This window comes from Rattus rattus, chromosome 3 (genome assembly GCF_011064425.1).
Source record: "Rattus rattus isolate New Zealand chromosome 3, Rrattus_CSIRO_v1, whole genome shotgun sequence".
NCBI classification, from domain to species: domain Eukaryota; kingdom Metazoa; phylum Chordata; class Mammalia; order Rodentia; family Muridae; genus Rattus; species Rattus rattus.
The window spans coordinates 91,025,766-91,041,601 of NC_046156.1; the positions used below are offsets into that span (position 1 = coordinate 91,025,766).

The 15,836-nt window shown below is 38.1% G+C and overlaps 1 protein-coding gene across 1 annotated transcript in view; it reads left to right on the forward strand.

Moving 5' to 3' along the window:
- The first annotated feature begins 1,050 nt into the window (after nt 1-1,050).
- LOC116896818 (vomeronasal type-2 receptor 1-like) overlaps nt 1,051-15,836 on the forward strand; it is a 31,008-nt gene continuing 16,222 nt past the window's right edge. Inside the window, exons 1-2 of the mRNA XM_032898293.1 lie at nt 1,051-1,286; nt 13,247-13,538. Coding sequence (XP_032754184.1) covers nt 1,051-1,286; nt 13,247-13,538 — 528 coding nt within the window. The remainder of the gene's footprint in view (nt 1,287-13,246; nt 13,539-15,836) is intronic.

Sequence of the window (15,836 nt, forward strand, 5' to 3'; positions counted from 1 at the left end):
CCCAATATCATCTTCTTATCAGGTTCCTCCCAGGTCCCTTTGCTTCACCCCATTCCCACAAACACACATCAAGTCACTGCAGGATTAGGCATATCCTTTACCACAGAAGCCAGACAAGGTTGTCCAGTTAGGGAAACAGGGTGCAGAGGCTGGTAACAGATTCAAGATCAGACCCCAATTCAGATGTTGGCTGACTCACTTGAAGACCAAGCTGCACTGGGGCTACATGTGTGCAGGCAACATAGGTCCAAGTCACACTCTCTCTGTAGTTGGTGGTTTAGTCTCTGCGAGACCCCACTGCTGCCCACAAATATTCCATAAGACTCCCTGAGCTCCATATGATACAGTGCATAAATTCAACCTTCTAAGTAAAATTTATACATCAAGGTTTTTTTTTCTTAGATTTCTACTGGCTCTTTAAAATGTTGTTGGGAGAAAAACCATGTGATCAAATGTTCCACACATTATTCATGATCCAAAACCTGTACTGAATTTCATTTTGATAACATTCTATGAATTTTATTCTAAGAAGGAGAAGGGAAATGTTTGAAAATAAGCAGAGAGGAAGACTGGGAGACTTGGAATCATGGTACGTTGACCTGGAAACAAGAAATTTGCCTCTGAGTGAGGAAATAGCAAGCAAGGGAACTTAAATGGCTGGAGATGTGGCTCCACACTGGATTGCCTGCCTAGCCTAAGATCATGGAGTAGGCTGCAGTGAGCCTTGATGGGGCTGACAAAACCATACAAGAGGGAACAGTCTCTACCACTTAAAGAAGCATTCAAACTGAGTCCCATGAGTCCGTCACTACCATTGCAAAGCATAAAGGATAACGAGGTAGCTCCTCCTAGAGGATTGCTCAGCTCCTATTCCAGATCCATAAATTGCAACTGATTGTGACATCTGTGTCTACAACATGAAATGATTTCCTCAGGGCAACAAGCAGGTCACTAGGTTAGGCACACACACTCCAACACTCCGTTGATGGTGCTCTCTTAGAACCTGTGTCACTTCAACACTTTCATTATCCTCAAGCTCACCAGATTAAGATGGCTAGCAGAAAGAAGTGCTTGATTCTGGGATTAACTGTATTTTTGTGGCTTGGATTATATGCTCAAAATGAAAACCAGAATGAAACATGCAGGTTGCTTCGCAAATTTAATTTGACTGGATATGTAGAAGCTGAAAACCATACTGTTGTTATTGGAGGGCTATTTCCTGTTCACTATAGGACCATGCCAACAAGTGACTCTGATGAGGAAATAGAATCACCCATGTGTGAGGGGTAAGTCAATGATAATATTTTTTTATTCACATAATTTTTATGGCCAGAAAAGAATGGATAGCTTGAAGCCTATATTTCAGCTTAAGTTCTAACTTTGGCACTATCTGCTTTATCTCACTTTATATGGGGAGTGGTTTGCTGTGGTTGTTTCTCAGAAATTCACTCCTTAGAGGTTCTCTTGGACCAGCAGCAGCAGTATCTAAAAGCTTGTTAGACATATAGAACCAGGAATTGCATACCTCCTTAGCAGAAGAAAAGTTACACATTCAGACCTCTGCTGCTGTGTGTGAACACTGAGATCTGAGAAGCTGCAGATCTGAGATCAGCGGTGCTGCAGTTTCACTGTTCATTGTTACAAGATACAGTTCAAGTGCTCACTCAGGAACTCTGCCTCGTGTCTGAGGAAAGGTTCATGATAGGATTCTGACTTTAGGAAAATCTGTCCCTACTGCTGTGTCATGAGAGATATCATATCAAAAAACTAGAATTACTAATACTGAAATATAGCAATTACTGTCAGAAAAAGAAAGGTGAGACAGGCCATACATCTGTTTTATATGTATCTTACAGACATACAAACACACAGATTAGACATAAAAATAATGCCAGAAATTAAAAGAAAACAAAAGTAATAATATCTGATTCCATGGCCATCACAAAGCATTTTTATTTTTATATCCATTTTTGAGTCTTTTAAGAATAAGTTTATGATTATCAATAGTATGAGGGGACCAGGGGAAGTAATTATATTCAACATTGGACATTATACAGCAGAATTTCCATGATGCTGTGTGATCATTATAGCTGTCGCAGTTTCTTACATTGTTATATCTATTTCAGTCACAACTCCCTTACTGTCATACATGTTTCAAATCCAAGTTATTATTGGATGGAGCTATCTTCAATACTACTACTAAAAAATGAGATGTGTGATGAGTCCCTAATGATACTTTGTTAATCTCACTAAAAGATTTCCATTTTACAGTGAAAGGAAGCAGGAGTGAGAGATGATTCTGATATCACAGCAGCAGATCATCCCTTAATCACAGCTGTCTCCTCTTTATCATAATGTCCGACACTAAATTTCCAAGATTTGAATTACTTGGTTTAGTCTCCAATTTTAATAGAACTTTGGAAGATTATTTTCAACAAAAGGTCACATGTGAAATGCAATAATACCTTTTTATTGATATTATTTTTCTTTTTGGTTTGCAGAGATAGATCTTACCATTAACCCTAGTGTGCCAGTAAATTACAATGTAGGCTAGGCTCGTCTAGAAATTATAAAATTCCTTCTAATTCTGCCTTATGCTGTGATTACAAGTATGTACATCATATTCTAGGTTTTCGAGTATTTCAATATAAATTCTTTGCCTATTACAAAGAAATTTATGGATCTGGATAGATGATGGATCAGTAGTTAAGATGACTGGTTGCTCTGCCAGAGGACAACAGTTCAATTCCCAGTACCCACATGGCAGCTCACAACGCTCTGTAACATCATTATACAGACATAGAGGAAGGCAAAACACCAATGCAAATAAAATAAATCAATTATAAAAAAGAATTAATTCAGTATATTATGAGCGAAATGATGTGAGAATTAAAAATATTCTTTGGAAAAAGTAATTTCATCACTATGGTTTTTAAATATCTGTTTAATATTTAAAATTATGACTTGAGTGGATATTCTTTAGTTTTATATTTTTAACATATTTCTTTAAAATTAGTTCCACATAATTCATTTTCACCATTAACATTCCACAGCTCCCCTATTCACACTCAGTTCCAATGCTCTCCAAATATTTTATACATTTTTCATGTAACAAAATAATCTCCTAATGTAGGAACTCCTGTACATGATTCATTTTATGTAGAATTCAGAAGCTAGAGTGGATCAAAAATACTGGTAATTTCATTGTGTCATCATTTATTTAACAGTAACTGACTGCTTCATAAATACAAGATTGGTTTTGTAGAAGTTTGATATGGAAACCAAAACTATTGTAAGAAATGAGTTTCAGAAGACCATAGGTTAAATTATATAAAAAAGGAAGATTTTTATTATTCTGCAAATATTACAACAAAATGATGCAAAAAAGAGGGTGTCTTATATCTTGCTTTGATTTAGGCATACACACATTAAATTTATGAAATGTTTGAAGAAAAACGACACGTAGTATGTAGTAATACTGTGGCAATCATAATAGAAACCAAGGAATGAAGAAATCTCTCCCCAAACCTCACCTATTTACTTTGAGATGTTTTCCTTGTTAATCTTTAAGGATGCCCCATCCTTTCTATGTAGTTTTAATCATTGTAGGATAGCTATTGCCTATTTCAATGCCTTTAAGTTCACGCTACTGTATCATCTCTCTATTGAAGAATTATTTCAAAGTAGAAAATATTCCCATACAGCTGAGAAGCCACCACTGGATGTTGAAGATTATTCCAGTTTTTCCAATATTGTAAATAACCCATTTTGGGACAGATAGCTATTTTCATTCTGAAAAAAAAAATAACTTTGGCTAATTTAAAGATACAATTATAAGCTCAGGCAGGTGGATATTTTGTAGACCTTGAAATGAAATTAATGTTAATTTTGTGTGTTTGTTATCTATCTATCATCTATCATCTATATATTTATCTATCTATCATCTCTGTATTGACATTACAGGCTGACCACCACACCTCCTTTTCTCACAGAATTCCCCTCATAAAGTATCTCCCACACATTAGTAGTAAGATAAGTACTTTTTCACCTGTGAGAATGAGGATGTCACTCCACCTCCTGGGTATTAACCCACCCTGGCACATCAATTCACTGCAGGACTAAAAATATTCTCTTCCCCTGAGGTCAGACAGTAGAATCCATTTAAGGGAACTGGATCCACAGAGTCAGGGTCAGCCCCTAGTCCAAGTCTTGAGAGACTGTCATGAAATCTAAACTGTATGTCTGCAACATTGTGCAGGAGCCCAGGTCTAGACCTCATATGCACTTTGTTTGGGAGTTCAGTCTATAGGACCATCCAAGAGTCAAGATTGGCTGATTAGATTTAGATTCCTTTTGCCCTCCACATTCATCAATCTTTCTGCCACCTCTTACACAAAATTTCAAGTATCCAGGCTAATATTGGCTGTGAGATGTGACATCTTTTTTGGTTTGGAAAGGATTTAAGAGACATCTGGAATTGTTTCAACTTCTAAATGAATCCAGGAACCTCAAATCACTACAGGACTGTGTACATCCTCTCACACTGAAGCCAGCAGAGAGGAGGCTTTGGTCACATGTCTTGAAGACTGTAAGAGATCACAAATGCCAGCACAGACTACTATAACAAGCAAAAGTTTCATCATCATAGATGGTGAAATCAAGATATTCTGTGACAAAATCAAATTTAAGCAATGTACATCCTAAAACTCAGCCCTTAATAAGCACTAAAATTGAACTTCACTACAATGAGACTAACTACACACAAGAAATAATTTCACACAAGTAAAACCAAGAGAAGAGAAACCAACACATGCTATGATAACACCAACATCAAAATATCAGAAATTTCTGATTGTTGTTCATTAATATCTCTAAACATCAATGAGCTCAATTCCCCTATTAAAAAAAACTGGCTAACAGAATGCATGTGTAAAGAGGAAAAAACATTCTGCTATATTCATGAAACACACATCAACAAAAAATGGATATTATCTCATAGTAAAAGGTGGAAAAAGTTTTCTAAGCAATGAGAAACAGTAACACGCTGGAGTAGACATTCCATATTTCTTTTAAAATGTACTGAGCTGGAGCCCAAACCTCGCTGATCCCGGCCCACATCTCCCTGCTCCCAAACCCCATGGGATAGAGAGCTCACAGCCAGGAAAGGTGGGCACTCCTGAGACTGCAAAGCACGAGAGACCACCAATACTGCCCACCCCTGCCCACATCCCTGGCCCAAGAGGAAACTGTATAGGGCCTCTGGAAACAAGAAGATAGGGGCACTCAAGCTGCAGGTCCCCTGCAGTCCAAAGACCGCCCAGATCTGAAGGGACCTAGTCAACAGCTCCCTGGACCCAAATCCCAAGGGAGAGAGAGCTAAACCTTCAGAGGGGCAGATATGCCTGAGAAGCCAGTAGAGACTACACTCTGCCCACATTTCTGATTCCAGAGGAAAACACCTAACACCATCTGGGACCCCTGTGCACAAGGGCCCGGGAAAAAGCAGGGCAGGCCTTTCTGGTTGCCGCCCTCACAGAGAGCTCAAGCGCAGCCTGCCAGGAGCAACTTCAGCCTCAGGAACAGAGGTAAGACCAACTTTTCTGCTCCAAGTGACATGCCTGGTAGACTCAGGACACATGCCCATAGGAACAGGTGAAGACCAGTAGACAGGAAAGACGACATGCCTGAAAGAAGAAAACTCTGTTCCCATAACTGGCTGAAAGAAAACAGGAAAACAGGTCTACAGCACCCCTGACACACAGGCCTATAGGACGGTCTAGCCACTGTCAGAAATAGCAGAACAAGGTAACACCAGAGACAACCTGATGGCAAGAGGAAAGTGCAGGAACCCAAACAACAGAAACCAAGACTACATGGCGTCATCGGAGCCCAATTCTCCCACCAAGGCAAACACTGAATATCCAACCATGCCAGAAAAGCAAGATCTTGATTTTAAGACATAATTGACCATGATAATGGAGGACTTCAAGAAAGACATAAAGAACTCACTTAGAGAAACACAGGAAAACATAAATAAAAAAGTAGAAGCCTATAGAGAGGAATCACAAAAAAACCTGAATGAATTACAGTAAAAAAATAAACAAGAGAAGTAATTGAAAATGGAAATATAAGCAATAAAGAAAGCACAAAGGGAGACAACCCTGAATATAGAAAACCAAAAGAAGACACAAGGAACCGTAGATACAAGCATCACCAACAAAATGCAAGAGATAGAAGAGAAAATCTCAGGAGCAGAAGATTCCATAGAAATCATCGACACAAAGGTCAAAGATAATATAAAACAGAAAAAGCTACTGGTCCAATCCATACAGGAAATCCAGGACTCAATGAGAAGAACAAACCTGAGGATAATAGGTATAGATGAGAGTGAAGACTCCCAGTTCAAAGGACCAGTAAATATCTTCAACAAAATCATAGAAGAAAACTTCCCTAACCTAAAGAAAGAGATGCCCATAAACATACAAGAAGCCTACAGAAATCCAAATAGATTGGACCAGAAAAGAAACTCCTCCCATCACATAGTAATCTAAACACCAAATGCACAAAACAAAGAAAGAATATTGAAAGCAGTAAGGGAAAAAGGTCAAGTAACATATAAAGGCAGACCTATCAGAATTATACCAGACTTCTCATCAGAGACTATGAAAGACAAAAGGTCCTGGACAGATGTCTGTCATACACACCATAGGAGAACATAAATGCCAGCCCAGGATACTGTATCCAGCAAAACTCTCAATTAACATAGATTGGGAAACCAAGATATTCCATGACAAAACAAAATTTACACAATATTTTTCTACAAATCCACCCCTACAAAGGATAATAAATGGTAAAGTCCAATAAAAGGAGGCAAACTACACCCTAGAAAAAGCAAGAAACTAATCACCTGGGCAACAAAACAAAGAGAGGAAAACCACACAAACATGATCTCACATCCAAATACAAATATAACAGGAAGCAACAATCACTGTTCCTTAATGTCTCTCAACATTAATGAACTCAATTCCCCAATAAGAATACATAGATTAACAAACTGCATACACAATGAGGACCCTGCATTCTGCTGCCTACAGGAAACACACCTCAGAGACAAAGACAGATACTACCTCAGAGTGAAAGGCTAGAAAACAACTTTCCAAGCAAATGGTTGGAAGAAACAAGCTGGAGTAGCCATTCTAATAGCGACTAAAATCGATTTTCAACCAAAAGTCATCAAAAAAGATAAGGAAGGACACTTCATATTCATCAACAGAAAAATCCACCAAGATGAACTCTCAATCCTAAATATCTATGCTCCAAATACAAGGGCACCTATATACATTAAAGAAAGCTTGTTAAAGCTCAGAGCACACATTGCACCTCACACAATAATAGTAGGAGATTTCAACAACCCCACTCTTATCAATGGACAGATCATGGAAACAGAAATTAAACAGAGACGTAAACAGACTAAGAGAAGTCATGAACCAAATGGACTTAAGAGATATTTGTAGAACATTCCATCCTAAAACAAAAGGATATTCATTCTTCTCACCACCTCATGGTACTTTCTCCAAAATTGACCATATAATTGGTCAAAAAACGGGCCTCACCAGACACAAACATATAGAAATAATCCCATGAATACTATCAGACCACCATGGGCGAAAACTGGTATACAATAACAATAAGGGAAGAACACCCATATATACATGGAAGTTGAACAATGCTCTACTCAATGAAAACCTGGTCAAGGAAGAAATAAAGAAAAAATTAAAGACTTCTAAGAATTTAATGAAAATTAAGGTACAACATACCCAAACTTATGGGACACAATGAAAGCTGTGCAAAGAGGAAACCTCATAGCTCTGACTGCCTGCAGAAAGAAACAGGAGAGAGCATATATCAGTAGCTTGACAGCACACCTAAAAGCTCTAGAAAAAAAGAAGCAGATACACCCAGGAGGAGTAGAAGGCAGGAAATAATCAAACTCAGAAGCTGAAATCAACCAAGTACAAACAAAAAGGACCATAGAATCAACAGAACCAAAAGTTGGTTCTTTGAGAAAATCAACAAAATAGATAAACTCTTAGCCAGATTAACGAGAGGACACAGAGAGTGTGTCCAAATTAACAAAATCAGAAATGAAAAGGGAGACATAACTACAGATTCAGAGGAAATTCAAAAAAAAATCATCAGATCTTACTACAAAAGCCTATATTCAACAAAACTTGCAAATCTGGAGGAAATGGACAATTTCCTAGACAAATACCAGGTACTGAACTTAAAACAGGAACAAATAAACCATTTAAACAACCCCATAACTCCTAATGAAATAGAATCTATCATTAAAGGTCTCCCAACCAAAAAGAGCCCAGGTCCAGTGGGTTCAGTGCAGAATTCTAACAGACCTTCATAGAAGACCTCATATCAATACTATCCAAACTATTCCACAAAATTGAAACAGACAGAGGGCTACCAAATTGCTTTTATGAAGCCACATTCACTCTTACACCTAAACCACACAAAGACCCAACAAAGAAAGAGAACTTCAGACCAATTTCCCTTCTGAATATCAACGCAAAGATACTCAATAAGATTCTTGCAAACCGAATCCAAGAGCACATCAAAACAATCATCCACCATGATTAAGTAGGCTTCATCCCAGGCATGCAGGGATGTTTAATATATGGAAAACCATCAACATAATCCACTATATAAACAAACTGAAAGATTAAAAACGACATGATCATATCATTGGATGCTAAGAAAGCTTTTGAAAAATTCAACACTCCTTCATGATAAAAGTCCTGGAAAGAACAGGAATTCAAGGCCCATACCTAAACATAGTAAAAGCCATATATGGCAAACCAGTGGCTAATATTAAACCAAATGGCAAGAAACTTGAAGCAATTCCACTAAAATCAGGGACTAGACATGGCTGCCCACTCTCTCCTACTTATTCAATATAGTTCTTGAAGTTCTAGCCAGAGCAATCAGACAACAAAAGGAGGTCAAGGGGATACAGATCGGAAAAGAAGAAGTCAAAAAATATCACTATTTGCAGATGATATGATAGTATATTTAATGATCCCAAAAGTTCCACCAGAGAACTACTAAAGCTGATAAACAACTTCAGCAAAGTGGCTGGGTATAAAATTAACTCAAATAAATCAGTAGATTCCTCTATACAAAAGAGAAACAAGCCGAGAAAGAAATTAGGGAAACAACACCCTTCATAATAGACCCAAATAATATAAAGTACCTCGGTGTGACTTTAACCAAGCAAGTAAAAGATCTGTACAATAAGAACTTCAAGACACTGAAGAAAGAAATTGAAGAAGACCTCAGAAGATGGAAAGATCTCCCATGCTCATGGATTGGCAGGATTAATATAGTAAAAATGGCCATTTTACCAAAAGCAATCTACAGATTCAATGCAATCCCCATCAAAATACCAACCCAATTCTTCAAAGAGTTAGACAGAACAATTTGCAAATTCATCTGGAATAACAAAAAACCCAGGATAGCTAAAACTATCCTCATCAATAAAAGGACTTCAGGGGGAATCACTATCCCTGAACTCAAGCAGTATTACAGAGCAATAGTGATAAAAACTGCATGGTATTGGTACAGAGGCAGACAGATAGACCAGTGGAATAGAATTGAAGATGCAGAAATGAACCCACACACCTATGGTCACTTGATTTTTGACACAGGAGCCAAAACCATCCAATGGAAAAAAGATAGCATTTTCAGCAAATGGTGCTGGTTCAACTGGAGATCAGCATGTAAAAGAATGTAGATTGAACCATGCTTATCACCCTGTACAAAGCTTAAGTCCACATCAAACTTGATACACTCAAGCTAATAGAACAAAAAGTGGGGAAGCATCTCGAACACATGGGAACAGGAGAAAATCTCCTGAACAAAACAACAATGACTTACGCTCTAAGATCAAGAATCGACCAATGGGATCTCATAAAACAACAAAGCTTCTGTAAGGCAAAGGACAGTGTTGTTAGGACATAACAGCAACCAACAGATTGGGAAAAGATCTTTACCAATCCTACAACAGATAGAGGGCTTATACCCAAAATATACAAAGAACTCAAGAAGTTAGACTGCAGGGAGACAAAGAGCTCTATTAAAAAAAAATGGGCTTCAGAGGTAAACAAAGAATTCACAGCTGAGGAATGCCAAATGGCTGAGAAACACCTAAAGAAATGTTCAACATCTTTAGTCATCACGGAAATGCAAATCAAAACAACCCTCAGATTTCACCTCATACCAGTCAGAATGACTAAGACAAAAAAACCTCAGGTGACAGCAAATGCTGGCGAGGATGTGGAGAAAGAGGAACACTACTCCATTGTTGGTGGGGTTGCAGACTGGTACAACCATTCTTGAAATCAGTCTGGAGGTTCCTCAGAAAATTGGACATTGAACTACCTGAGGACCCAGCGATACCTCTCTTGGGCATATACCCAAAAGATGCCTCAACGTATAACAAAGACACGTGCTCCACTATTTTCATAGCAGCCTTATTTATAATAGCCAGAAGCTGGAAAGAACCCAGATGCCCTTCAATAGAGGAACATGGTACATCTACACAATGGAATATTACTCAGCTATAAAAAACAATGACTTTATTAATTTCTAGGCAAATGGATGGAAGTGGAAAATATCATCCTGAGTGAGGTAACCCAATCACAAAAAACACACATGTGGTATGCACTCATTGATAAGTGGATATTAGCCCAAATGCTTGAATTACCCTAGATGCACAGAACACATGAAACTCAAGAAGGATGACCAAAATGCAAATGCTTCACTCCTTCTTTAAAAGGGGAACAAGAATACCCTTGGCAGGGAATAGGGAGGCAAAGTTTAGAACAGAGGCAGAAGGAACACCCATTCAGAGCCTGCCCCACATGTGGCCCATACATATACAGCCACCAAACTAGATAAGATGGATGAAGCAAAGAAATGCAGGCTGACAGGAACCGGATGCAGATCTCTCCTGAGAGACACAGCCAGAATACAGCAAACACATAGGCGAATGCCAGCAGCAAGCCACTGAACTGAGAATAGGACACCCATTGAAGGAATCAGAGAAAGGACTGGAAGAGCTTGAAGGGGCTCGAGACCCCATATGAACAACAATGCCAACCAAACAGAGCTTTCAAGGACTAAGCCACTACCTAAAGACTATACATGGACTGACCCCGGGCTCCAACCTCAAAGGTAGCAATGAATATCCTAGTAAGAGCACCAGTGGAAGGGGAAGCCCTGGGTCCTGCTAAGACTGAACCCACAGTGAATGTGATTGTTGTGGGGAGGGCGGTAATGGGGGGAGGATGGGGAGGGAAACACACATGAAGAAAGGGAGGGAGAGTGGTTAGTAATGGTATGTTGGCCCAGAAAGCGGGAAAGGAAGAACAATCGAAATGTAAATAAGAAATACCCAAATTAATAAAGATGAAAAATAAAATAAAACAAAACAAAATGTACTGCAGTACTTATTTAGAAGATGTATAATGTCATCAGTGTGAAGTTGGAAATTAAGTAAGAAGATGGTAGAAAATGTTCTGTTCTAGTCTCTTCCGCTTTCTGCTTCTCCTTTATCCTGTTACATCCCTACCTCTGTCTTAAAATTACTGATTTTTTTCTATGCTTGACTGCTTTTTCTACTTGTAGTCTGTCTCTAGTTGTAGTAACTCTCACCCCTGTCTGCAGTGCTCTCCCAGCTCTCTAGCATCCTTCAAGCTTTGTGTAACTGTTATAGTCTAAGATACATGGCTTTTTAAATTTCTTTGCTCATACATCTATTCACATCCCAGTTTTGTTTGAGATAAATGCATGCATGTATATATATATATATGTGTGTGTGTGTGTATATATATATATGTATGTATGTATGTATGTATGTATGTATGTATGTATGTATGTATAGTTTGATTCTTCTTCCTTACAGAGATCAACATTTTCTGGATAAAGAGGCAGAGAATAGCTTCTTGGTTACTGTATTTATAGTACACAGCACCAAAGGATCTCAACAGCTGAACACTAAATGAAAACAAAATCTGTACCAAAATAGAAATTCGATAGAAGGGCCTGGGGAGAAGCCTCATCTTGTAAAGATCTTGCCTTGCAATGAAGAGAACCTGAGTTAAAGTCCCACCCAAAACCAGCTTGGCATGGTGGCAATCTGCTACCCAAAGACTCAGTAAGCAGAATCAGGAAGACCACTAGGGCTTCCTGCAAGCCTGGGCGAGCCATGTCAGGATCCAGAATCAGTGAGGAACGCTGTCTCCTACATTAAGGTGGAGAGTAAATGAGAAAGACATTTATAATTGACATCTCTTCTCCACACATAACAGAATATGCACTCACATAGACAGGAAGAAAAATACAAGTTACTAGTAAATATTTGAGTTACTTTCATGTATTTAAATTACAGGATGATTTAAAGTAAAGATATAAAATTAAATGGTACAGCTAGCTACAGAGCATAGCAAAAAATCAGTTATTCACATGATTGCTATGTGTTTTTGCTAAATTACGGTTAGAATACAGCTGAAAAGAGGACATGAAGAGAAGGTTTTGGTGTTGTTTCATGTTGAAGGCCTTGAAAGCAATGTGGTGATGAGATGCAGGGGCAATATGTCCCTTTGTAAAAGATGCCAAACAATAAATTGGAAGCTGATATTTACATTTTTACATGAGAGTAACATGAAGACAACTTCAGTTAAACATACCTCAACAGCAAGTTGTATTTTGTAATTGAAGCATAGACTACAGAAATTTAAATTATGACTTTAGTAACATCTGCTGTAAGGATTTAATGAATTATAATTATTTTACTGATATAATTACTATTCAGAAGGAAAAGGCCCAAAATGAGAAAATCATTGTTTCTAGTGACATTCAATGAAGTAAGAAAGCCTGTTCTGAGATATTAAGTTTGTTTGGTTAAGAAAATTGTCAATAAAAGAATAATTTTGAAAAGAAATAAGAACAAATTTCAAAATGTAGTAGCATAAAAGAGATATATAAGCCAAGAAAATGTAAGCCAATCACTTATAAAGAATTAAAACTTTGATATGTACAGAAAATTGAGACACCTGTTGTTCCTTCAGCAAATGCTGTAATCACTCACTCAACTGAAGCCTCTTCCCTGACCTGCTTCCTTTTTCCTAACCCCCTTAGTGGTCACTGACTCACCAAGGCTTTTCGTTTCCAGGTTTAATTTCCGGGGTTTCCGCTGGATGAAAACCATGCTCCACACCATCAAGGAGATTAATGAAAGAAAGGACATTTTGCCTGAACACACTCTGGGCTACCAGATATTTGACAACTGTTTCTCCACCACCAAAGCAATGGAGTCAGCTTTGGTGTTTCTAACAGGGCAGGAAGAATACAAGCCTAACCTTAGGAACAGCACTGGAAAATACCTCGTTGGAATTATTGGAGCAGGAAGATCAACAATGTCAATTGCAGTTTCGAGAATTCTAGGAGATTATTACATACCTCAGGTATCTTGAAATAGTGTGCTTAAAAAGAAATACAAACACTTACCAGGAGGGGGCGGCACATGCCTTTAATTCAAGAACTTAGGCGGTAGAGTCAGCCTGTTTAACAAAGTGAGGGCCACAAAATTCAGGATGTTGTACAAGGAAATGTTGTCAAGAAAGAGAGAGAGAGAGAGAGAGAGAGAGAGAGAGAGAGAGAGAGAGAGAGAGAGAGAGGGAGAGAGAGAGAGAGAGAGAGAGAGAGAGAGAGAGAGAGAGAGAGAGAGAGAGAGAGAGAGAGAGAGAGAGAGAGAGAGAGAGAGAGAGAGAGAGAGAGAGAGAGAGAGAGAGAGAGAGAGAGAGAGAGAGAGAGAGAGAGAGAGAGAGAGAGAGAAATACAAAGAGTATATAGAAATTATTGCACATATCTATGAGTCCTGAGATGCTGCCAAAAGATACAGAGAAAAGATTGAATCAGTCCGGGTTCTCCAAGTTACTCTGTTCACCCAAGCTCTGGCAATGTGAATCACAACCTATTTAGAAGGAGATTGCTCAAACTGCTATAGTATCATGCTCAACTGACAAACACATTGACTGGGCTGAGATCACTGTGTGGAGCAGGTTAGAGGTTATCCATAAATACTTGGTAGTTGGATGGTGATTGGAATAAAGCACATGGTTTCCTTTGGGTCTCTATTGATGCTCGAAGTCATAAGCAAAATCATCATACTGACATGCTAAAATGAGATTGGGATTTGACATTAATAGGATATTTTAAACCCAGAGAGATTGATATAAGTAAATACAAGAATAAGTAATGGCAGAGAATTAATTATTAGGAAAATAATATCTAGAATTATTACAAAGCCTGCGTCAGTAAAGTGTCGAGATGTGTCGACCTGATTGTTGAGCAAGACTATTGGTGAGCCTGAAGTTAGGGAAGATTTTACACTAACTTTTCCTTCCTCTATCCTATATTCCCTCCTCTTCTCTTCCTTCTTTCTTCTTTGTTTCTGTCTTCCTTTATCTCTTTCATTCTTTCTTCATCCTTCCAATCCTTCATTCCTAATTTCCATATTCCTTTCTTTCCCTTTTCTTTTGTTATACTCCAGATAAAAGCCAGGGACTGGTTCCTTGTAGACAAGTGCTGAGTTAATTACCCATAATGTCCATCAACTACAGTATTTAATTTAGAGAGCTTGAAATGTGAGTGAGAAGAAGAGAAAACAAAGTACAGTGGAAAAGAATACAAGGAAAGGCGGGCAACTGGGCACATATCTTTGGGCTGAGTTTCATGCAGCTCATCCAAACTGCAGCTGCTATTGAGTTCTATCTGCCCTAAACTCTAATGAATTCATATATAGACTGGAAACCTTTAGTATACTTCTTCATAAGGACTTTTAATAACTCTCAGAAATAAGAAAGTAATAAAACATATGTTTAAAATGAATATATTAAGAAACAAAATTTTAGGTTATCAAGATATTAATTTTCTTGGGAAAGAAACAAAGACTGAGTTGATCCAAGTAACAAGATTTTATATGATAAATAATTCACTAAACTTCAGAAATCTGATAGCACTCCTTCTTACTGGCATTCATTCCTAAAATATAGCTTCAATAAACCTGCTGTTTGTGTGGTTAGAAAGGAAACTACAAATATCAGAAGGTGGAATAAGAGGATACAAATGACAAGAGAAAAACAACACAGCAGGAATACAGTGTAAATGAACCGATCAATTGGACCTGGGGAGTTATAGAACATCGCAATGAAAGTAATATTTTAAGAGAATGAGATTGGATGGTGAGAAGGTAAAATATTTAGGGTACTTGTCAGCAATTATAAGATTTGCTACAGCAAAGATACATGAAGGATTGCCTGCTCACCTGATCTCCACACTGAGGTCTCCTTAAATACAAAGAGCAAAGGAGGACTACTGAGGGAATGAGGAAGGCGTGCCTTTCGTTTCTCTGACAACGTGCACTAAAAAGATAGTTTCTGGTAACTTTGTAGGGCAAGGTGTTCACTCTTCTGATTGGAGTAGTCCATTCTTTCATGTCGCTCAAAACAAGCGTTAGGACCTACATATACAGGAGTCCTGAAAGCAGAAAACTAAACGACAAAAGAAAAAAAAACAGCATAATTAAGAGATCAAAAGTAAAACAAGAAGAATACACAGGGACAAAGTCATGTAAGTATGCAGATTGAAACTTGGAATGAGGCCATCATCTCTGCACAAGAGATGCTACAGATGATGAAGAGATTGGATATCCTGACTCAGTGAGTGAAAAATATCCAGCATGACGAAGGAAACTGCAAGAG